The following is a 25,758-nucleotide window of genomic DNA, read 5'->3' as shown; positions in this document are numbered from 1 at the left end:
ATTCATATAATATTGAGTGTAGGAAATCTCATTTTGATATCAAACACTGGTCATTCTGCTTCACAGAGGCTCTGACTTTGATGCACTTAATCCTAAAACATGGGTGGGATCCGCCCACATGTACCGTATTTTCCGGACTATAAGTCACACTTTTTTTTCCATAGGTTGGCTGTTCCTGCGACTTACACTCCAGAGCGACTTATAAATGAAAAAAACTGTTTATGTTACATAAACACTGGACACCTTTGCTGTTTATGTTTATTTTTTGTGTAGCTGAATAACTATTGCGCAGACCTCACAGCTAGGAGACCGGAGTTCAATTCCACCCTCGGCTATCTCTGTGTGGATTTTGCATGTTCTCCCCGTGCATGCGTGGGTTTTCTCCGGGTTCTCCGGTTTCCTCCCACATTCCAAAAATATGCTAGGTTAATTGGCCACTCCAAATTGTCCATAGGTATGAATGTGAGTGTGAATGGTTGTTTGTCTATATGTGCCCTGTGATTGGCTGGCGACCAGTCCAGGGTGTACCCCGCCTCTCGCCCAAAGACAGCTGGGATAGGCTCCAGCATCCCCCGCGACCCTTGTGAGGAAAAAGCGGTAGAAAATGAATGAATGAATGAATGAGTTTGTAAAATAAATTACCTGCAAAAAATGCGACTTATACTCCAATGTGACTTATGTATGTTTTTTCTACCTAATTATGCATTTTTGGCATTGTGCGACTTATACTCAGGAGCGACTTATAGTCCAGAAAATACAGTAATCAGGTCCTAAAGTAGTAGTAGTAGTAGTAGTAGTAGTAGTTAGAATCTTTTCATTCTGAACTGAAGGATGTCCCTAAAGTCTGGACATGTTTGGAAAAATGCGTACTGTGTATTATACTAGAGCTGCAACAATTAATCCACAGAACCACACTGATTATAATAAATTTGCATATTCATAAAAAACATTATGAGTAATGAGTTCAGGCCGGGCAATATAACTTCAAATAGTGGGCAGGGACTAACAGCTATTGCGGGCGTAAGAAAGTGAAAATAAATTCCCATATCTACACGTTTATCCAGATTCTCACCAATTGAATCAGGTTGAATTCCTTCATGGAAGTTTCAGTGATTTTTGCTAATCCAGGTAAGAATAAAAAACGATGAAAAGGATAACATCCGCCTGTGCTTGCAGGCTTTGAGATCCTTAAGATCCTTATGGTACGTCACACTCAATGTAAGGGATGTCAATGTAGCGGCGGTCCACTTCCACCCACTGCTGTACAGCTCGAGTCATGATGTCCTCAGAGAGCTTCTGGGCGTACTCCAGCAAAGCTGGGTTGACTTGAGGTGAGCCCACCTCAGAATGAAGCAGGTATGCCTTCTCTCCTTTTGTCCTCCCGACTTTACCGTCCTCCTTCACATTTTGGTCCACAGAGGTGCTCCTCTTGGATTTGACACACCCCATACTCTGGAGGATGGTGCATAGATTTACTGTGGGGTGGGTGCTGGTCTTTGGTTTTGGTTTCTAAAAGCAGTTTAGGTTCATCCTAAGGGGTCCTGTCATCCACTCCCACATTCACCCATGGCGAAGTATCCACATATGGAGGTATTACACAATAGCAGACGGTAATTTAGTGGGTAAGCCCATTCCTGTGTGGGTCCGTATGTGATACAGAGTGCAGGTTTCTCCTTTCTTGGGCTGCACAGAAAGAAAAAGGGAGGACGACTGTGAATTATTTGACATCAACCAGCCTAAAAATACCAGATGGCGAGGAGTTGATGAAAGAACGCAATCATTTGTGGCCGTGGCAGCTGCGTGACCCCGAGCTTTAAAGGCTGCCGGGCGGCTCAGGGTGATTTTTGAAAAGCCACCCTGCTCTTGTGCACATCGAGTGTTTTATGACTCAATCCTTTGGCCTATTTTAGCTTGCATGACACAAGGACGTCTGGAGTCATGCACTACTGCTGCTGCTGTTGGATTGTAAAAGCTGCTTCTCCCATCTGCTTCACTACAACAGCCGAGTCATGCTTAGGGCTCCTTTTTTTTTTTTTTTTTAGCTAAGTCCATCTCTAAACATGTGCTTCATTCACAAAGATGCTCTATCTTCACATCACATGTACTGAATGATACATGAGATGGGCGGGAAAAAAAAAAAAACACACAGCATGGTTGTGATGCTAGCATCACCTTTCTTCACTATAGTAACACTAGCAATTAAACTACAAAACAGCAGTATGTATTGATTTGGGTAAACACATACTCACACATACTTTGAAGTTTTTTCTCCATGCCTGTGAGAATGAATAACCCAAGGTCCTTCAAAGAGTGATAATCCTCATGTCCTACAGAGTGATGTAAAGTCTTCTCCTCGCCTCCTTCAGACACAAAAGCAGTGGCGTGAACTTGACTTGTTCATGAACCATAAACATCAACAAAATTAATCCTTAACAGCAGATTGAGCTCGCCGGATTGGAAAAATCACGAAGCCATACTCACCACCGGGGGCGGGGAAACACGAACGAAAGAGACGACAGAGCAAAGATGAGAAGCTCCACACACACACACACACACGTCGCTCCTCACCGAACATCAACACAACCCAGCAGAGCACTTGAACTCAACACGCGTGTGCAGGCGGCGCCCTGACAGAAGGATCCAAATGTCGATAATGTCTCGATAATAGTAACTGTCTTCAGTTCCACAAATATACACTATATATGTTTGTTATTCTGTTCAAATGCTGTATATTGTATACACCTATTTATAAACTCGGGTAATAAATTACTGATTTAAAATATTTTAATAATTTTACTTAATACTTATTTTGCTCAATCTTGCTACAGAATAAAAGCAAAAAATCATTCTTGAAATCTTGAAATCGACGTATTGATACCAAATTGATACAAAAATTTGCAGTATAGCTCAGTACCCTACCTGCCAGTAACGGCACACGCAGCAGCACCGCCATCTAGCGGACTGTTAAAATACTGCAGTGCACAAGAGTTGAAGCTTTAGAATTTGTTCTCGCATAATTGGACGTAAACAATCTATTTCTCTCTGGAGATGGGCTTATTTTACTGAATCACATTGATTATGACCCAGAATGTTAAAAAACGATGTTCATCACGGTGCAAAGGTAATTAAAACGATTACTAAAATAATCAAAACACATGGTCCTTATCAAAAAATATGCCAGGATTATTACTTCCCGAGTAAAAGCCAGGTTCACACTAATTATTGTACTAACTATATCCTACTAGTATTTCTATTTCAACATTTCAGAAAAAAATCATACCAACAGTAAAATATGGTGGTGGTAGCATGATGGCCTGAGACTGTTTTGCTGCTTCCGAACCTGGAAGACTTGCTGTGATAAATGGAACCATGAATTCTGTTATCCTGAAGGACAATATCCGTCCATCTGTTTGTGACCTCAAGCTGAAACTTGGAGGACAATGATCACAATGATCTAAAACACATCAGCAAGTCCACCTCTGAATGGCTGAAGAAAAAGGAAAATGAAAACTTGATTGCAGTTGTTGCTGCTAAGGGTGGCCCAATCAGTTATTATTATTAGGTTTAGAGGGCAATAAATTTTTCATACCACTGTAACTCCACACTCACCAGGAGGTGATCAGACTTTTACAACAAAGAACTAAAAGGTAAGAATGATATTTTGGATGGATGGGCTTATTTTGCTCAAACATTTTATATTGTATGTGTTTGCTTAAGCACTTGCTTTGTGTTTTATTGTGATTATTGAAATGTTTGTGCAATTTCAAATTGCTAAGTGGAGTTATGACATATAGTAAATGTAAGTACTGTATGTTGTGTAGCCATCGTGGGATTGTTTACAGTGCATATTGAATGTTATTACAATTAAAATCCGATAGAGGGCACTCGTGTATTATGCATCTGAGATCTGAGCCTTCATGCAGGTTGCATTGAAGTAATAATACAAGTTGTATGAAGCAGGTGGGGGCATCACCACATTTTGGGCCCCCATAAATAAGCCTTCAGCCCCCCCCCCCACGTGAACCAATAATTGAATGTAATTTCACTTGTTTTATTTGCACATACAGACTCAAACTTAACAAAATTTTGCTTTATTATATAATATTGCTATATTGTTATTGCTCACCAGATCAGCAAGAAAAGAAAAATATAAAATTATGATTATCAGACAGTTTTGACTCACACTCAAAGCCAACATGGCCTTTTTTTACATCATAGTGGGGTAAATATGTCCATTCACTCCTGCTAGAAATGTCTAATATTCTGCAGATATACGACTATGGATGTTTTGGTGTACTTCCTTACCAATTAAGTGATTGTTGAACATCCACCTCTTTATTATTCTTGTTATTATTCATGTCCGGCAAAAGCTACAGTATTTTATATCAACAAAAGGGAAAAAACCACAATCCATGAGATGTGTCACCTGGAAAAGTTTCCATCTGTGGAATGGGCAGATAAGCACTTCCCAGCATGCTTTGCCGCAGTTAAAATCATCACTTTTGACTGTCTTATGCCTTTTTAATATGCTATTTTGTCATATACAGTTAAATTATTTTCACATTTGGTCTGAATTTGGGATCCTTATTAGGAATAGTTTTGAATTTGGTGCTATATACAATATAGCTTTTCAAATCAAAATGGCAGAAGAGCAGTTTATACCGGATTTACTCAGATAGTTGCACTTTGTTTGATAAGAGCTCTGAGGCGGGCAAACTGTCACAGAAAAAAAAACCTTGGTGACATTAGTAACATAGCCAGTAGTACATTTAAACATTTACACTGCATGTATGTGATCGGTATTGGTACCGGACGATTCCACTCATGGATAATCGGTATCTGCAGCATCAAATCCTGATCGGAACATCCTTGATTTTGTTGTGTTGTTCAAATATTGCATATATTTATACATTGTTACAACAATATATAAACATGTTTTTGTTGGGGAGTGATTAGTGCACAGACTTCACAGCTAGGAGACCAGGGTTCAATTCCACCCTCGGCCATCTCTGTGTGGAGTTTGCATGTTCTCCCCGTGCATGCGTGGGTTTTCTCCGGGTACTCCGGTTTCCTCCCACATTCCAAAAACACGCTAGGTTAATTGGCGACTCCAAATTGTCCATAGGTATGAATGTGAGTGTGAATGGTTGTTTGTCTATATGTGCCCTGTGATTGGCTGGCGACCAGTCCAGGGTGTACCCCGACTCTCGCTTGAAGACAGCTGGGATAGGCTCCAGCATGCCCCGCGACCCTTGTGAGGAAAAAGTGGTAGAAAATGAATGAATGAATGAATGTTCAAATATTGCATATATTTATACATTGTTACAACAATATATAAACATGTTTTTGTTGGGGCTGCACAGCGGTTGGGGCCGCACAGACCTCACAGCTAGGAGACCAGGGTTCAATTCCACCCTCGGCCATCTCTGTGTGGCGTTTGCATGTTCTCCCCGTGCATGCGTGGGTTTTCTCCGGGTACTCCGGTTTCCTCCCACATTCCAAAAACATGCTAGGTTAATTGGTGACTCCAAATTGTCCATAGGTATGAATGTGAGTGTGAATGCTGGGATAGGCTCCAGCATGCCCCGCGACCCTCGTGAGGAAAAAGCGGTAGAAAATGAATGAATGTTTTTGTTGGCCAACGTTTTTTGATCCATGCAAGGTTTGTGTTTTCCTGCTAACAAGGTCCAGTTATAACAAGTATCTGTAGGTCTGCAGGGGCTAACGTGAACTTGAAGCATTCTGTGACGTGATCAAAAGCGTGTCTTCATGGCACATAGACCAAGATCATAGATAATAGGTCAAGTTTGTTCCTCCGGTTGCACAATCCTTGTGCAGAAAGTAAATCTATCCACAGTCTGCATCTGCGGACACGTTTAAGCACATGCTCCCAATCCCTTTATGGTTTGACAGAGGGGGGAAACGTTTTCACGGTTAAAAGTCATTGTTGCCTGCCCAACCAATCATATTTTTGGACGCCACAAAACAGGCTAAAGTTGGACTATAAAAACGTGCGCACTAATAACGTGTGATCAGCGTGGGACATTAACTCCAAACACTTGGTCCAACCCTCACCGCGGGATCCTTTTGAAACTTTTCCCACACGTTGGAGACAATGCGTCTGTCTCAATTACCCTTGTGTTTGACTTTGCTGGTGGTTTTTTTGGCTCCAGTCGCCCTGAGCGACCGAGAGACGCACCCGCAGCCTTCCAGCACCAGTCCGGAGGACTCCGAGCAGTGCTCCACCTGCGACGTCCGCCAGCAAATCAAAACCATGCGGCTGAACGCCATCAAATCTCAGATTCTGAGCAAACTGCGAATGAAAGAGGCTCCCAATATTAGCCGCGATGTTGTGAAGCAGCTCCTGCCTAAAGCGCCGCCGCTGCAGCAGCTTCTCGACCAGTACGACGTACTGGGAGACGATAACAAGGATGTGGTGATGGAGGAGGACGACGAGCATGCAGTCACCGAGACTATAATGATGATGGCTACTGAACGTAATTGTTTTTGCTCTGTTTGTTGACGCTTAAATTTGCATGGCAGCCGATTTACGCACGGATGAGCTTATATTTTTTGACAACTTGTGAATTATTTTATAGAGTTAACGACGCGATGCTCTTAAATAAGTATTTAATAAAGGAATAAAGGCATATTTAGAAATAAAATTTCCGAATGGATGACCACGGGCTTTGCGCATGGTCGTTACGCACAGAGAAGCGTTATCTGAGAAGTATCTGACATTTCAAGCACCCTTTTCCCTTTCCTTCCTCTCTCCCTCCAGCTTCGACTGTCGTCCAAGTAAAAGGAGAACCAAAATGCTGTTTCTTCTCCTTCACCCAAAAGTTTCAAGCCAGCCGTATATTCCGGGCTCAGCTATGGGTCCACCTGCGTCCCGCTGACGAGGCTACCACAGTCTTCCTGCAAATCTCCAGACTGATGCCGGTTTCAGACGGCAACAGACACATAAGGATCCGCTCCTTGAAGATCGACGTGAATGCTGGAGTTAGTTCTTGGCAAAGTATAGACGTCAAACAAGTGCTGACCGTGTGGCTGCGTCAGCCGGAGACCAACTGGGGCATCGAGATAAACGCCTTTGACAACAGAGGGAATGATTTGGCCGTGACATCCGCTGAGCCAGGAGTAGAAGGACTGGTGAGCGATCTTTCTATGTCTATCTGAGAGTAATGTCATTTTACATCAAATAAGTTCAGTGGGCACCAACTGCTTGCATGGTAGGGGAGAGTCTTTCATTGGAGTCGGTCATTTTGTGTTAAATACCCATAATCCTTATAGGCCTGAGACATTTGCCCAGTCAGGCAGAATTTCAATAATAACTGTCCAATAGGTGAATAAAAAACTGACATTCCAGCCACATAGTATGATGGATTTTTGGTTTAAATCTGATTATTATTTGGTCATTTATGTATGTAACTTGTTAATGTGAATGCAAAGCGCACAGAAAGGGATGTGCATGCACAAAAGAGCGATGTCACACATATTTTCATGTGTTTACGAATTTATAAAAGTAAAGATTGCAGCAGGGTGTGCTCTTAGTGATGCGTGATATTACTGATTTCATTTCCAATCCCATCCCCAAATCATAAACACAAAGAATGAAGACATAATCCTATATTACCTTCACATAGAGCAGCGTAAACGCAGTACAGAGGTTATGTTTCAGTCAGCGTTTATCTGTTTTTTGTTCAAAATAACATGAAATGTTCTGAATGGAGTTGAATAAAATTTTCAAGAATTGTTGGAAACGGGCTATGGAAGAAGTGATACAATTTTGGGGGTGATCGGGATCACCGGGAATAATTTGAAGGTTTCTTTGACATTGCGAAATCGGGACCATTTTCTGCATTTGGGCATGTAACGTCACAAAAAATGGTCACAGCACTTTTAAAAAAAAATAAAATACAGGACAATTTTCCAACAGGTTCTACTAATATCAAAGACTGATCCAAATATACGGGGGGGACTAGCGGAGGTCTATCTGAGTACTTCTCTAGTATATTGAGGTAGCGAGTTGCTAGCCAAGCTAATACACAACATCATAAAAAAACAAAAGGACAAAATCATATATCTGAAAGTATCAAAAGTATCGATATTTTGATTTGAGAATCGACTTTAGAGCAGTCGGAAGTATCAATATTTCGGTATCAATATGCGCAACACTAGCATGCTCTCCGTTATCGTTAGGGATTCGAGGCAACTTCAAGGATTTTATGCAATGGGAGTCAATATTTTCTCAACCAAATGATTCCATGTAGGAGATTAAGAAGAAAGAGGGCAATAATTTTGGTTATGGCAGTTCGTAGACAACTTGCGAGCATGTGGGTAGATATCGGAAGCAGGAGTGGTGAGATATTGACGAAATCTGCCATTTTTAAAGTAATTTTCGTATGAGAAGAACATCGGTGACCACCTTTATCCAAGTCTTGCATGATAAACCATGCCTTTCGATGATGTATGTCGTATTTAGTGTTCACACTGACATGGAAAAATCAGATAGCGGTCACATATGAGTGGAAATATCGGAATTGATGAACATACTGGAGCTGTAGTGTTGAGTTGGTGGGAACAGGAAGTCAGATACTTAAGGATTATGACACTGGTACATTAAATTTATGAGGTTTATTTTATATGCATGTCTTAAAATCATATCTATCTATGTCTCACACTTTCTATCTCAATAGTCTATCGAGCTATCGAGCCAAGATTCAATGTGCGACCCCAATTAGAAGACATTTACAACAATTTTGCCAAGAATCTGTGTGCCTGCTCATTGATCAATAAAAAAACTTACAGCAGACAATCGGTGACCCGGTCAAAAGCGACTCACAATCCATGCTGGGTCTCTGTTCTTAAGGTTTCAGGAAGCAGAGACACTCTGCACAGTCAGCGGGTGATTAAACATTCATGCACTTTTGAAAGTTGTTACTCAAAAAAACACTTAGTGGACATCTGGGCTAATGCCAAGCTCTGAATGAGGTGAAAATCAGTCGCATGCTTGATTTCATCGGTAATAAGTTCAACAGAACCACATTCCTTAAAGTTTTGTGTGTGGTTGTGCAAATCAGACTAATTGAGCCCGTACACTGCAACTATCAATGGCAGCTCAGACACGAAGAACATGCTTTGAGGCAATTAGAGCGTTCAAGAGCGGAGTCCAACCAGGCGTCCTTTGATTTAATTTCTTGAAATCAAAGTTTCATAATATTATTATGCCATGTTGGCACACCAGCTGACAGAAGCAGTCGGCATCAGACTTCAGCATATTAGCCAGATGTTGTTGGTGACCTGCTTTGTGTGAACTATTTACAAGTGCACACACACACTCTCATTGCAGCAACCGTTCATGGAGGTGAAGCTCTCAGAAGGCCCCAAACGCATGAAAAGAGACTCCGGCCTGGACTGTGATGAAAACTCTCCAGAGTCCAGATGCTGCCGTTATCCACTCACAGTAGACTTTGAAGACTTTGGCTGGGACTGGATTATCGCGCCAAAGCGTTACAAGGCCAATTACTGCTCAGGGGAGTGTGAGTACATGCATTTGCAGAAGTACCCGCACACCCACCTTGTGAACAAAGCCAACCCCAGAGGGAACGCGGGCCCATGCTGCACCCCTACCAAGATGTCGCCCATCAACATGCTCTACTTTAATCGCAAAGAGCAGATCATCTACGGCAAGATCCCCTCCATGGTGGTGGACCGTTGTGGGTGCTCTTGAGCCACCACTTCGAGCCTGATAAGGGAGGCAGGATTTAGGGGCCTTCACTACAGACTTTTTGATCTAAACACCAATTCCAGTACTTTCCTGCAGAACACAGTGCAATAGAACCACACTAGAGGTCCCAATAAGCTTTGACATGTGTCATACTGTAGCTCCTTTTTTTTTCTTTTCCGGTGAAATGTTAGCCATACAGGCTTAATGGAGGATGCAAAAATACACACACATGAATGTAGACAGAAACGATCAGTTCTTCGACTCAATGGTCTGTGCTTAATACTGTTTCTCCCTTTCACCCACCTAAAAACACTCAACTCACAACTTAAGGAGTCCAAATGCTCCTCAAAGCCAAAGAGCTTTCTGGCGTATTTTTTTACCGTCTAGAACAGGGGTCGGCAACCTTTATTAGGTGCTTTTCAGAAAATGGGCGTTCTGAAAATGTCTTTCAACCCCTTTTTTGTTGTTTCTCGCCACATAGCAAGCATATAGATGGTTATAATGGTTAGCTTACGGCTGGTGGGACAATACTTCTGTCACGTATCAAAGAACACAAGCAGGCAAACAGCATCTTCCTCTCACTTCCTCAGAACTCAGCCATGATGCATTTATGGTCTTGCAGAAAGTCAGTTATTTTTGTGCATTTTCCCTTAGTAAGTATTCAAGCTTTACGAAGGGAGCCACAACAAGGAGGATGGAGAGCCGCGGGTTGCCGACCCCTGGTCTAGAAGAACATCATGTGATCATCACTCACATGTATTGTGGTCGTAAAATCCTATTTACAGCGTCAAAGAACTTGAACTGAAGGCACAAGGAATGCAGTGTTAAAGATAGAAATAGATTATCAGTACGTATGAATGTGGACGTAATAATCTGTACAATGCAGTTTGCACTATGGCACACCAATAGAAAGAATTGGTTGCTACCAAAAACTTGTTGTAAAAACTGATTTTGATATGTTTGTAATGTGTACATACTGTATGCCTTTGTTTCCTTTAGGAGTTGCTTTTCTGAACCACTTTTGGTAAAAAATAATAAACGACAGTCTAACAAGATGGCAGATGTGATGTAGCAACTCTGTATAACTACTTCAACAAATAAAGTTTATAGCTTGTTGATGAGTTTTGTCCTGTTTGAATGTCCAAATGATACATATCTGAATTTTGTCAGTCAGTATCTGAAGACATAATATACTCTATACTCATTATTTGACATTGAGGTCCTGAAAGAGTAATTGTATGTAATTGTATGTAAGTTCATTTGTAGGGGCTCTCAACCAATAACTTGGCCTGTGTTCCTTGAGGGAAGCTGAGAGCCCCCATCACGCCTCAGCAGCTGAGAATCTTTATGTCTTCAACACATGTTGTAAACTGATAAATGACACAGACAAACGTGGTGTGAGTAAGCAGAGAGTAAAATGACAACAGACATATTCAACCCACCCGATGCCATGTGCCCAAGCCCACCATAAACCTTCATGAGGGGCGCTATTTCCATGACTCAGCTATTCATTTTCCACTTAGGGATGCTGAGGGTATTGCAATCTAATGAGAGGATGTGAACTCTAGTGTGCTCTGACAGCATGACCTCTTGGGCTGGCAGCCTCATTGAGAGTTGACTTCCGCCCAGTAGATGGCGAATTGAGCAATGGCCCAGAGAGCCACTTCCTTTCCTGCTGAGAGCTGGATGAGAGCCACGGCCCAGCAGAGAGCAGACGTCAAGTGGAGTGAGATCCACAAAATGTCTTTTCATCGGGGAACATTTTTAGATTCTACCATCTTGATGGCAATGATGCAAGACATGCAAGATGCTTACTTGCACTATGTGCTCAGTCAGCTGCTTTAAAAATGTTTATAATGCCCTTACTTACACATGTTTCGGATGCAGCAAAATCGGCTGAAATTGACATCAGATCATGTTATATATATATATTTCAAACTGTTTCCCCTGTGTATTTGCAATACATTTTTATATGATTATGATCATGCCCCTTGAAGTGAAGGCACCCAGAATCACTCCTATGCATTATATTGAGTACTATTTCTAATATTTAGACCCTCCGAGGGTTGGTGAGTGGTTAGCGCGCAGACCTCACAGCTAGGAGACCAGGGTTCAATTCCACCCTCGGCCATCTCCGTGTGGAGTTTGCATGTTCTCCCCGTGCATGCGTGGGTTTTCTCCGGGTACTCCGGTTTCCTCCCACATTCCAAAAACATGCTAGGTTGATTAGTGACTCCAAATTTTCCATAGGTATGAATGTGAGTGTGAATGGTTGTTTGTCTATATGTGCCCTGTGATTGGCTGGCGAACAGTCCAGGGTGTACCCCGCCTCTCGCCCGAAGACAGCTGGGATAGGCTCCAGCACCCCCGTGACCCTTGTGAGGATAAGCGGTAGAAAATGAATGAATGAATAAATGGACCATCTGAAATACAGCATATTTCTCAGTGTGGCAGTAGTTTGAAAATAATTTAATTGATGAGTACATTTATATTTTATTTGATGATGATTCACATCAAAAAGTGTGCTGACATAGGCCCTTGAGAAATGTAATGGATGGATGATATTAAGATTAAATGACATGATTAACTTGCTCAGTACAAATAAATGAAAAAGTCATGGCAGTCCACACTCTGCTTAGGCGCTGCTAAACTTCCGTGTCAGGCTGTCCTGCACTGTTTGTAACTGCTTGTTTGTCCCTCGTTAGTTTGAAACATTTCGACTGAGCGTCACTACATCTGTTGATGGTGGGACTCTGGGGCATTGCATTCGCCAGCGACATTCCACCTCTGACAGGTGAGGAAGTGAGAGTGAGAGAACAGGCAAGAAGGATGTTAGGGGCTATTAGAGTAGTCCAAGACAGCTGGAGACCCTGTTATTGGACGTGATTCTTGTTGTGTAACATTAAAAGAGCTGGCATGTATGGAACCTGGTTAAATTTGAAATACTGTTTACACAGTATATATAAATATTTGGAGGTGAAAGGGTAAGGGTGAAAAATAGTGAAGCAGTGAGAAGCATTAGAATTCTTGGTTTTAACAAACACATCTAACACAAGTAATGAAGCAGCGAAAAGCTGAACTAAATTGTGGTACCTCACCCACTCAGAACACAAAGTAAGCCCCTGGAAATTGTGCAAATGAGGAAACTGGGATACAAAATAAGTCCAAAACAGAAACTAAGGAAAACAAACAACACAGAGCATGACAAAATGACCAATAGAACTGAGGGAATTGAAGTCACCTTTAACCTGGTCGTTAGACAAGCGTTAGAGCTTCCTCTGGCTCCCACTGAAGCATCTACTGGGAGAATCAGGCTCCCCTGCTCTGCAAACCACTGCATCGTCCCAGCTAGCTCAGAGAAGCCGCGTCTACATAATCTACACTGCTTGCCTGTTGGAATTCCAGCAACAATTTACAAATTATGTACTACTAACTTGTGTCCGCCTTGCTGCAAGTTCACTGTAGAAGTTAATCCTGCTCAAGCCACACACACACACACACACACACTCAGAAGGTGCCTCATTCAAGCACTGACATCATGTCGCTACATCAGTTCAGCACACATGTTGGGTATATGGACAAATTGAGGTTTACACACACGGAATGGACATATTGTCGCCTTAGCTCAGTGCTTCTCAAATAGTAGGGCGGGCCGCCCGAGGGGGCCGCGGTGAACTGTCAGTTGGGGCGTGAGAAGCAGTAAGGACTTTCAATATTAGTGCAGACCTGCCAACATGTATGAATTTGTCATCCTCAGCATGCAATTTGACTCTTGAATATGCTTGTATGCGTCACTGCTCTCCAGATTGTTGCATTTAGGTGTTTCAAATTCAGTCTGTACAGTATAGATGAAGTAAATAAATAGATATGATCAGTTTCTTTAAAAAAAAGGTGCTGGTAGCTGACACAGTGGAGAGTCGCTTTTAAGTCCAGGTTGCCCTACACTGTCTGGCCGTTGGTCTGAAGTTGATGACACTCCGATAAGCTTGTTTTTGGTGAAACATTATATTTCACTTAAAGTGGGATGTACAAATCGACATCAATTCTGCACCATTAATTCATGTGAAATGAACACAAATCATAATCAATGGTGATTATCAGTTAGCAGTTACCTGATTGCATCAATTATTAGCTACATCCGCAGAGCCTGCCTTCTTGATGTTCTGACAGTTTGAGTTATGCAGCTAATAAAAAATTTCTTATTGTAATATGTACATAAAAACAGTTGCACATGGACTTGGGCTGGAGGAAGGAAGCAGGGGTGCAGGTAAAATAGACTAATGCAGTCTTTTAGGGGAGCTAAAGATGCGGAGGATGATGAAACACAAAGGGCACCATGCTGCAGTGAAGCTAGTCCTCGAAGGAGAGATGAATGTCTTTACAATGATCATAATTGTTATAGTCATAGGGACCAGGAGTAGAACTCTTTCGTCTCACACAACGGAATTGGCTTTATCATTTCGGGGCCTGCGTTCATGATGCACATTGTGACTACTTAAACTAGCAGCAGAAGAGCGTGAGGCCAGACTGATAGCTTGTTTGTTTAAATCTCTCCTGGGTCTACGGAAAGTAATGAAAAGCAATAAAATAAACCCAGGACATGATAACGGCCAGATGGCAAGCTGTTGAATGCTCCCTGTCTTAGCCTCTTGAGTGATTTATTCTTCCCGTCTCCTCTCTGTTTGCTTTTTCACTTAGCGATGAGGAATCACTATTCCTACTTTAAGACTGACAGTCACCTCTGGGAAGCCATCGAATGATTAATGACTCCATTCTGCCACTATCAGTTCGGAGACAAAGTTGAAGTCCACTCCTCGATATGTTTACAATATTCCTCACTGTTAGTGTTTGTTTTCACAGAGGGGTTAACCTGACCCCTCCAAACTTGTAGCCCCAGGTCATCCAGGGTTCAAGACCACAAAAAGTGTCTCTCTAGGGACAACACTGACAGTGTTGAAGAATATATGTTCCTCCAAAGAGGCCGAGAGAGGGCAGATTTTGGAAACCTCCTGTCTCCAGATGATATGCTATACTCTGACCACAAACAAATACAGTGGCCTGTCACATCTGTCAGAGGGATGGGTAGATTTTCAAATATGACAAACACCATTCATGGTATATATGTTGTGCACAATGCATTTAAAGGAAATGACATTAATGGACGTGTGCAATGCATTAAACTGAAAGCACAGCATTAGAAAAACTGATAGTTTTTTACAGTTGAAATACATTCAGAAAAAGTGAAATCGGGTATGTTTGAAATTTTTCAATGTTGTCAGCGTATACTTTGTCAATGTTTGATGTATAAGAAGTAAGGGTGTCAATGTAAAATGTAAACTTCATTAATGTTATAGCGTTTTCTGCATTCCAAACATTTCTAAACAGTTGCCTGCACACAGGCAAAAGCGCTACTAATCACAGCTCCAAAAATAGTGGTAAAAGATGTTAAATATAGTTCGCTGATATTTATTTTAGATTTAATGACTCTGCTAAAGAGTAGGATTACTGTTGGGTTGTGAAAGAGGTCTACAGTTACACTGGGTGTTGAATGCAACACGGAGCATGAGGAGCTCTGTAAATTAGGGCAGTAACAGGAGCTTTGCATCTTCAAGACCCTGGAAGTGTTCTTATATCAAAGTGTAGATATTTTGCAGCTTGCAGTCATTATTGCATTCATTCATTCAAGTCTGTTCAATCATGGAAAAAAAAAATACAACAGGTGATATAAAAGACAGCTGGCAAAGGCACTCTGTTGACCTTTTAAACAGTTAATCCTCCCCAATTACTCTGATATGCCCCTTGGGTGATAAGAGTAGCAAGCGTGGAGCAAATTCTGCTGCTGCATACATTTCGTGACACAAGAAACTGTGGAGCGTGTTTACAAGAGTGACAAGTTTCACACAAGACTTCATGCTGGAGTGAGGGATGGAAAGCTTAAGGGAGGTGGGCGAACTGAGGCCAGAGGTCCTCATCGCTATGTATTCCCTTCCAACGGGCACTTTGCCTAGCATCTACCCTGCATCGATACTAGCGCTATATGTGGGAGGCTCCTCTCACGTAAAACAAGACACGTGGTGAGGGTTGACCTTTCACTGGCCTAACTATATTATTATTATTATTATTGTTATTATTATTATTATTATTATTATTATTATTATTATTATTATTAAGGTAAGCAATCAGATTTCACTTTTTCCATTGGAGAGATTCTTAGGAGAGCGTAGTGAGTGAAAATGTCTCGTGACCATATTCTTTACAGTACAGTACAAAGTATGTGGGGCATTTCCTGTACACATGTATTGTATATTTAAGAAATCATGCTTACTGTGGAAAACTAATTAGTAGTTAAGACGAGGTGTGTTTTTAGGAACAGAAATATTAAAAATGTACAGCATGCATGAGGCCATTGGGTCTGAAATCTGAGGAAGATTAATCAAAATATATTAGTCATCAATATATTTAAAAATGGAATGTGTAATGTAAACATCCATCCATCCATCTTTCTATACATCCTATCCTTATTAGGGTTACCGTATGCTGGAGCCTATCCCAGCTGACTTCAAGCGACCTGGAATGGTCGGTAATGTAAAAATACAGTTACATAAAGTTTATTTTCTTACTGTACACATGACAATAAATTATATCTTAATTACATAATGATGTGAGCCATTATCACAGGTATTAAGAGCTATGAGGCTTCAACTAACTTTAACAAAAAGTTTCTGGGACTTAAAAAAATTAATTATATGTCATACTTTCAACACTAAGTCGTTCTGGAGTCACATCAGTCAAAAAATGCATTATTATTAGGTAAGATATTACCTTTAGAAAATATTTACATACACAGTAGCACTCAGAACAATAAGTAATTCTGTTGGGTAAAGTTAACAAATAACTATGTTACACAGTTATTTTCCCTACACTGATCACCACCGGCCCATTCTAAAAGCATTTATGCACTCTATGGGTAAGAAAACACAATATTCCTGTTACTACTCTATCCTTAGATTCAACACAGTGTATTCCAGTTTTTCATTTTACTCGGTTTCCCACAGGAAGCAGCAGCCAAACTAAACAGAATTATTAGCCCGCAAGTCTAAATGAAGTGTCACTTTCAACTAAGAGGTTGACATTACAGTGCAAGCATTTATGCAGCCTGGGATCGTAACCAAATATCTGTCCATACTACAGTATGGGACTGACAGCTGGCACTAATTGAAGGATCAGACTTATGGGGCTGGCACATCTCTCTCGTCACATCCTTGGCTTATGAGTCTTTTATTAGTATTGCTGACTTATTAATGGCTATGGCTTGGGAGATTTGAAGAGATGATTCTACTCCAGATACTTTTTTTTTTTTTTTTAAGAAAGTTATGGCTGAACTCCGGTCATACTCTGCTGAACTTGGGTTTGATTTCCCCTCCCTCTCCTGGGCTGACTTGTGCATATACATATATACATACACACACCCCGCATACATATATATATAGGATGTCTTAGAATAGTAGACTATTCGAGTCGGAGATTCAGATGAGTCTGATTCAACTATCAAGCTCACCGTCGAGTCATATAAAAATATCAATCATGTATTTACGATTGTACCATTCTGACTACACTGGGGTTAGCAACGTCTGCTACTGTGTATACATTTTCACAAAAAATGTCTTTGTTTTTGTTATAAATAACTAGGATGAGCATTTGTTGTTAGTTGGAATATTATTTGGGTTATGTTAGCAGGCCACATGTGGCCCACGGTCCAACTGAGGTCCACTGCAATGCAGCATTTGTTGTCTTACTGACAACAAAAGTGGCTGAAAGTCTACTGTTAAATGTCTATTGTTTTATTTCATATCAACTGTGGTGATATATAGAGGGAAAACTATACAAAACAACTACCTAGTATTGCTGTAATTAAAGCATAAGGTGCTTTAGGGTGCGTGCACAGTGTAACATTTATTACGGTTTCAAAGAAGTCTACAGGTATGAAGCAAAACTGAAAAATATACAAGAACTGCCAAAAGTGTGTTGTGTAAAAATTACATGCTATTGAAAGTACGGTGGAACCCCGGTTATCATCATTAATCCGTTCCTGAATTCGGGTCTCCTGGCTGTGAGGCCTGCATGTGTTAACCACTCGTCCGCCGTGCAGCCCAAAGCAAATCTAATTATAGATAAAAATACGTTCTGGACACACAAAAATATTAATACAACACTTTAACATCACTATTACCTTGATTGAAGACTTGATAGTTGACAAAGATGGCTATGAGGCAGCAAGACATCATGGACACCACTTTCTTATTGTGCTGCAAGTTATTTCTTAAATTGTGTTTCAGATGCGTTTCTCACTTTCTTCATCAAAGTCCTGGAACTTTCAACTTTCTTTGTCTCATTGAGGGTTATTTGGAAGCCATGATCAAAAGAAAACATAATTGTGTTGGTTAACAGAACTATGATCAACCAGTGATGGGATGGGAGACAGTGACTTCCAGTTCTGGTTTCAACACTAACAGTGACATTTTGTGATAAAAAATATTTTAACAGTTGGAGTCTAACTAACTGGGACATGTAGGCAAATTGAGGGAAAAAATAATTTTCGATGTAAACAGAAAAATACACTACCTGAGGTTCCACTGTAGTTGTTTTGATAGTCATCAGTTCTATAGTCCCAAAGGTTTAAGCAGAGCCTTAGTCTCCTGGTCAGTATGAGGGATGTCAGACAGGAGTTGTAGAAACGGCCTTCCATGGAAACAGATGTGGCTGTTCTCACCAAGTTCTTCCATCCGTCTAAGGATGTCCTCCACATCCTCCCTTGATAAATGTGCAGGCATCTGTCGAGCAAGTCGAACGGCCTCACTCTGTGCAGAAGAGTCAGAATTTAGTCAATTAGTGCAACAAGAAAACAATGGGTGCAATTTTCATCACATCTCTCACTTGTAGGTAGTTGGAAACTTTCAGTGGCCGACACTCCTGCACAGTCTTGGCCTTCCTGTGATGCACTGCAGTCATGATCTCCCTGAGGTCCTCTATACCGAGGAAAGGTACGCAGTCTGCCAGTGCTGTCACTTCCAGATGTCTCTCAGGTGACATGACGCCTGGCCAAAACAAGCAGAAAACAAGGATTAATATGCTGCAGACGTACATTCTATCTCCAGGAAATAATAATAAATAAACATTGTGATTTACAGTTTGAGTGATGACTAAGGCAAACAAGGAAAGGCCAAATGGAGTGTTAAATGACGAAAAGAAGCCCCAGCAGATTGAAAGGAAGTCGTCTTGTCGAGCAAAAAAAATACTACCTGTCATTTAAAGAGGAAATACTGTATCACAAATCATTCAGACTTATATGAGAGAAACAACTATTCCGAGATTTCATGCACTTAATGTCAACGTTAGGCACACGTCTCTCCCGGGGTTGGCAGTGCTCTATGAAAATTCTTTGAATTTTTCAAAGGGCAACCATTGTGATCACCTGTACCCCCACTGAGAGGTCTCGCTCTCAGGCAGTGTGCCAATGTTGACTGTGGTGAACCAGTTCAGTAACAAAAACAACTCACATTCATGGAAGTGTTTCCAGGGGAGATGAAAAATAATCAGAATAATGAAGATTTCTGTCTGTGCATGTTTCAGTACTATGGTGTCATGGTTTAATATTACATATTATGTTTCATTTACTATGCATGATTAATGAAAGTGCCAAAGCCTGCCTATACCAAATAATGTAGTTTTTGTGATCATTAGCTATTCATTTACACTATGTTCTTCTGTTATTGCTTTTGTTCAGGGTGCATCTGAAAGAGGTATTTTGGAATAGGCGCAGATTCTGGAAGATCCAAAAGTTTTCTATCGTGTGTAGCTGCTCTATGGGAGTTCACAACTCAATACTTAAGCAATACAAAGGATCGAAAATCGAGCATAATACCTCCCCTTTAAATCATTTACCTGGAGTAAGTCTGATTTTAAACCCATTGGCCACAAGTCTTTGGTCAGAGATGAACATCCCACCATTCAGATCTGGGTTTTGTTTCTCCATGTTGCATAGAGCCTCCATATATTCCGTTCCCCCTAAACATCTGCAGAAGAGACAATGTATTCAGCAGTTATCTTCACAGACTGTATGCAGATACAGCACAATACAACAGTTCAGTGATTTCATGGTTATGAGCGCACTACTATAAATTCATTAAAAATGTAATTTTGTGGTATCTGTCGAGAAATGGAACTTGTTCACAACCAGAGGACAATCTGTATTAAAAGCATAGAAAATCATTTATCTTTGGCTGTTTGCTTGTAAGGAGTGGTACGTCACCTTTCTGTTATATGTATAGGGTTCTGTAGAGTGACTGCTGGAAGTATATTATTCTGTAGGAGTCTCTTAAACAGCAAGGTCTCCTGCACCCGAAATGGGTTTAACAACATGAGCCTCTGACCACATAAAATGACCCAGGCACTCTGAGAGGCCAGCCGGTTTATAAGACGGAGGCCCTGTGGTGCTGCTCCAAGCTGGGATGAAAGGCGCTGAAGCTGCAACTGAAGGCTTGACATGCAAAAAGGGAAGGGCTGTGAGGGCTTCAGCGTTGGGCTCCTCTCCTTCTTTTGGGGCTGTGCAGAGAAGAGCTCGTCTAGCAGCTGCTGGTTCGAGAGTGGAGCCTTGCGTTTGTGGCCCTTCCGCTCTTTCAGGCCTTCGCTGTTTGCCAGTTTACTTGTGCAAGTGCGGCTGTGGTTTTTTTGGTGTTTTTGTGCTTCGTCCTCATACCTGAACAGTACAGAAAACACAACACAACAATGGTAGTAATGAACAGTCGTCTGTCTAACTAAGCCTTTCTACAAGTAGTCAATTAATCCACTATTTACACCTTGGGGCAAAGTAAAATTGGATTATTTGGACTAAACTACTCAATGCCATAATACATGTCACCTTACCTAGCATGTTGTCTAATAAAATTAGCAGATTAATTATTATTTGTTAGACAATTTGATTATCAAGCAATATTGGCTATATATATTTACTATACCAAGAGTTCTTCCCACTGCATGCTGTTGATAACTACATAATCTTAACATGTTAAGCATTAAGGTTATTATTATTTACACTATTATTTAATTCCTAGAAGTGGTAAACTAAATCTTACTACATCGTGGTTAACTTATGTTTATACATTTCTGCGACAGTTAAGAATGAAGTTGGCTTGCCTCGCCTCACGTTTGTGCTAATTATGCTTACTCATCATCTGTGACTAATTAACTCCACCAAGTGTAGAGGTTATGTTTTTGCTGGCGTTTATCGGTTTGTTCAAAATAATGTGAAAAGTTCTGAATGGATGTGAATGAAATGTTCAGGAATTGTCGGAAATGGGATATGGAAGAAATGATTAAATTTTGGGGGTGATCTGGATCACCATGTGGATCGAAGAAATTTTTAAAGGATTCTTTAACATTGCGAGATAGGACCACAGAAAATGGTCAGGAAAAAAATACAGGATGCTTCCAACAGGTTCTACAAAATATTAGTTTGGAATTTTCTTCACCCCCATTATATAGTATAAGGAAGACACTGAAGTGGATTTGTTGCATCCTCAAATGTTCTAATGTGATCTAATATCGATCATATTATGAATCCAATTGCTAATGTTATGTTTTCATGGTCAAGGAATCTAAATATGTAGATAAAATACATGTAGAACTAATATTTACGATGTAAAATGACAATATGGGGGGAATCATGGCGCTGTGGTTCATCATCAGTTACAATAAAAACATATTACATGACTTATTCAGTACTACCTTGTAATGCCCCAAAACAACATACAGTAGACAGCGACAGGCTAAGATATGAGTCTTAAATTACTAATTATACTGTACGTATCATGCCTCTGCTGTAGACTTACACAATAGCCATTCCAGTAGTTAACTGAATAGTCATCATTACCACAATATTATGACTGTTTTGGTTTTGATGTGATGTGATTGAATAATGCCTACAAACACACACACCAAATCCAAAATACCATGCAGGAATATATAATTCATTGTACGTTACATGATTGAAACACATCCTTAGACAAGCTTTGTTTCCTGTTTTTCCCCCTAAATGACTCCATCCCTGTCTTACCTTCATTAATGTAAATCCTTTGACACAGAGGGGGGGGCAAGGGTCAACTCAAACGCTCATTACCTCCATCTGCTCAGTGCCAAGTCTGTTCTTGACTAGCCAACTATGTGTCACTACTCTAACCATTCATGAAGTAAATGTAGATGAAATTTTACATGAACAAAAACAACTATGAGAACGCGGACACCAGACATTTATCATGGCATCTTTTAAGAGGAACTGTATGAAGCTGGCTCAAGATTACTTTTTTTGTAATCTTTTATTTTTGAATGAAAATAAATTAAAATTAAATTGTTGTTATATGTGTATGAATGGTCATTCAGCACTGTCTGGTGTTCATGTAGATTTCTGTAGTGCAAAAATCATCAGTCTCAGAGAGGTGATCAACAATTACAGTAGGCTATATAGTTAATAACAGATAACTTTAGAAGATATCATGAGCTGACAACGAGAGCCGGGTGGTATGGATCAAAACTCATATCCCAATATATTTAGATTCAGTATCGATATACAATACATATCCCAATATTTTTTCCACAAACTGAATTTAGTCAAAGCCAAATATGCGTGCAAAGTTTTATTAAAATGTAAAGAATCTTATAGAAAAATAGCAGCTAAAATAAAACCGTATATTCTCCTTTTTCAATAATATAGAAAAAGTTTAATATAATTCAATCTTCAGTGCTGGACTCACTATGTGCAGCCGGGTTAACGCTTCCATATCACGTTCCCCATAACGACAGACGGGGAAAAATTATCTATACCGTCTTTATACAGCCACCTGTATATGTATTTTTTGCTGTTCACTCCCGCTATGCAGCCTCTCCACCTTGGTATCTCCGCGGGGATCTCCGATTGCTCGGCGTAGCGAAGGGGTGCTCAGAGCTAACAACTGCTCCCGAGTGCATTGCACACATGCTTGAGTGGTCGGTACGGCACAAAAAACATCAATAAAGTAATAAATAAGCACTATTAAAACACTAAAAAACGCTACATAAGATACAGAGCTGCAGTAACTAGCTTGCACTCGGGCGGCGCCATCTTGAAACATGAGACCTCTGCATCAAATCCAGTCTATATCAATATGAACGATATGCTTATTTTTGATATCGTGGTTAAAAGAAATATCCATATTTTTAAAGAAATATAGATATATCGACCAGCCCTGCTCACAGAAATCAGAATTGAACTAAAGAAATAGTGTTAAAAACATTAGATGCTGACTTAAATCTTGTTGATTAAACACATCAGGAAGTAGGGGAAAAAAATACAAATAAAGGAAAGAAAGCAATGATAAGGAAAAAGAAAGATAATGTTAACTTACTTTTTGAGATCTTGCTCGGATAAATTTTTCCATCTCTCATTAACAGCGGTGTTAATCTCTTGCAGGCTGGCAGTAGGTTTCTCCCCGACAACCTCGACTCGGACCTCCTTCTCAAAAAGGGTAAAAGCTGACAGTGGCGCTCTCACCGTACGGTTTTTGATCAGGTCAAAAGCTGTCAGAGCTATCCGTTTATCTGTTATGACATTGACCATTGTTTTGTTAGAGCTGCTCTGAGCCTTGGTCTCATCTCCGTCAGAGTGGCTTGGCATCAAGGGTAGATGAATTTTAATGGGTTGCAGTGGTTCTCGTGATACCGGGTCTATTAAAGCTGTGCCCCTGCACCAGTCTTCAGTTGATATATGGGGTTTGCTTAGATTTGGACCCAATATTGGATTGTCCTCACTTCTTTCATGGACTTCACCTGGAAAATGTACTGTTTCGTCACAACTACGTGAGACGTTTGAGTCTGATCCACCAAGAATTTGGTTGACAATCCAGTCCTCTTCTACCAAGGATGAAGAGCTGCAATCAGAGTCCTGTCCATCTGGTGGAGGATTGTCATTCACTGCAGTGTCACACTGCTTAAGTGGATCTTTGAAATTCTTACATGTGGCGATCTCAGATGGAACAACAACCTGTACTGCACTTCTCTCTCTCATTAGCTCGCCATTCACTTGTACAGTGCCAGTCTGCAGTGTTGGTGAAAGAGATGCTTCAATGCTGTGATGTTCCTTTGGAGAGTCCCTACCAGAATGATAGAGAGAAACTAGCAGTGCTTCTAATGCGGTGAGCAAGGCCTCCTAAATGCAAACAAAGACAAATGCATTATTTATTTTTACTTGCCACATTCTTTAATGTTCATTTGTCTGTGATTGTTTATCATTAGCCCACATACCTTGTCATGGAGAAGAACCTCGGTCTTATCAGGTGTCATATTGACATCCACCGAAGACGGTGAAACTTTGATTTTAAGCATAAGTATTGGGTATCGACTTTGTGCCGACTCTTCCGTATATTGCGCAGCATAGTGTTGGCGAAGCATCTGAAGGCCAAACACACAATCCAGTCATCACACATTGAAATTGGAAATAATAAAATAATTTCATGTGAAGCGTACCTTAATTATGTCTTTATGGTGGACAGGCCGGTTGTTGACATATATGAATGTTTTACCTGGAACAGATGTGCTTGTAGAAGACAATTCTGCTCCTGGCTTGGGAAAAAAGCCATCTAAAAATATCTGAGGAAGATAAAAAATAAACATGTTATTGATAATCCAAAAGTATAAAAAAATAATTAATAATTAACAACAATATTGCCATTACATTATCAGCTAGGATAGTGTAGTTGATCGAGACTGCTGAATGCATATCTGAGTGTGCACTATGCTACCAAAGCAAGGCTTTTCTTGCATACCCAGCCATTTTGAAATCACACCAGAGTGGATGAAGAGCCAGCCTTTGACTTGAATAACTACAAAGTTATGAGTTTGTTTTTTTTCTTCATTGTCTAAGTTCAAAGATGCATGCCGCACAGCACCTGTGTTTTATTTAGAATGACTCTGATCTGTCAAAACACAAATTAAGTCATATCGAGTAACAATAATTTAATAGACTTCAATTCTATGACTTTAATGTCACATGAGACAATGTATATTGTGATTGTAACAAAGCAGCTATTAAGAGATTGTTCTGAAGAGAGTGGCATCTTCAAAATGATGGCACCAACGGAAACACTGACTTCTCCAAACACTTTCCACCCTCCTCGCTTATCTACTCCATGGAATCTCTGATGAGAACAGCAAGGAACAAGGAGCTTGCAAACAGAATTGAGTCAAGCTGCCTCTGGTACAATGAATAATTCATAGCGGATTATATACAGGGAGGCATCCGGGAGCCATTTCACCACTTTTCTCACTGTCCCCCTCCGATGGGAAGGCAGGTGCTACACTATTAGCATTTTGCCATAGTCCTTTAATTTTTAATAATGTTTTTCTGGGGGTGGAAAGTACATACACATACGTACACAAAGCATGAATAGACAGGCTGGAAAGTATGAGCCAAGGCCATCTTTCTTCATAGCTTGATAGAAATCTTTGTGTTTCCGAACCTTATTTTGTAGTAGTTGCTCAGCCATGGCATTTTAGGCCATCCGCAACCTTAGCTAAGAATGATACATAAAATAACCAGAAAATAAGTCTCTATGCTTATGATGCATTGTCCTTCAGAATGCACTAGCCTCCTTTCAAAGACACTATATATTTTCTGATTACTCAATTACATGGACCAAATGAATTGCAGACCTGCTAACCTTTAAGAAATGCGAGTACTCATCGCCTCCCACCCCCCTGAAGCTGTTCTCTGGAGCAAAAATTGATGACTCTACATAAAAACCAACAATCAAACTAAAAACGCCATAATGAATGTAAGCTTGTAAGACATTATGAGGGTTATTAATGTTCTACAGATTCCAGGTGGTACATAACCATGCTTATTTTTTTCCCCCCCAGATGGACCCAGGCTCATTATTTACAATGCTTGCTTCAAGACGTCAATAAATGAACTGCTGTTTCAGATTGGGGCACATATGTTT

General features: G+C 40.5%; 2 protein-coding genes across 9 annotated transcripts in view; one reads left to right on the top strand and one right to left on the bottom strand.

Annotated features, from left to right (window-relative positions):
• Window positions 1–1,459: 1,459 nt before the first annotated feature.
• pms1 (PMS1 homolog 1, mismatch repair system component) overlaps window positions 1,460–25,758 on the bottom strand; it is a 28,852-nt gene continuing 4,553 nt past the window's right edge. For 2 of the 8 annotated variants that reach the window (XR_009131604.1, XR_009131602.1), the window contains 9 exons: window positions 24,284–24,406; window positions 24,062–24,208; window positions 23,167–23,966; window positions 20,040–20,486; window positions 19,673–19,803; window positions 18,665–18,825; window positions 17,961–18,588; window positions 2,256–2,360; window positions 1,460–1,683 (listed from right to left, as the gene is read on the bottom strand). Coding sequence is in view for 1 of the 8 variants with exons in the window: in XM_058081419.1 (XP_057937402.1) it covers window positions 18,391–18,588; window positions 18,665–18,825; window positions 19,673–19,803; window positions 20,040–20,486; window positions 23,167–23,966; window positions 24,062–24,208; window positions 24,284–24,406 (2,007 nt within the window). In the remaining 7 variants the exon portion in view is untranslated. Of the gene's footprint in view, window positions 1,684–2,249; window positions 2,361–5,031; window positions 5,252–6,352; window positions 18,589–18,664; window positions 18,826–19,672; window positions 19,804–20,039; window positions 20,487–23,166; window positions 23,967–24,061; window positions 24,209–24,283; window positions 24,407–25,758 lie in introns of those variants that run through there. The other 6 variants (XR_009131605.1, XR_009131603.1, XR_009131607.1 and 3 more) reach the window with 6 other exon arrangements.
• mstnb (myostatin b) lies at window positions 5,997–10,803 on the top strand. The gene is made up of 3 exons (XM_058081422.1): window positions 5,997–6,497; window positions 6,782–7,152; window positions 9,353–10,803. The coding sequence occupies exons 1-3, from the start codon at window positions 6,116–6,118 to the stop codon at window positions 9,731–9,733; spliced, it is 1,134 nt and encodes a 377-aa protein (XP_057937405.1). The 5' UTR covers window positions 5,997–6,115; the 3' UTR covers window positions 9,734–10,803.

Source organism: Doryrhamphus excisus, chromosome 9 (assembly GCF_030265055.1).
Source record: "Doryrhamphus excisus isolate RoL2022-K1 chromosome 9, RoL_Dexc_1.0, whole genome shotgun sequence".
Lineage (NCBI taxonomy): Eukaryota > Metazoa > Chordata > Actinopteri > Syngnathiformes > Syngnathidae > Doryrhamphus > Doryrhamphus excisus.
Note: the sequence above shows the minus strand (reverse complement) of the source record. Positions and strands in the feature narration are given on the sequence as shown.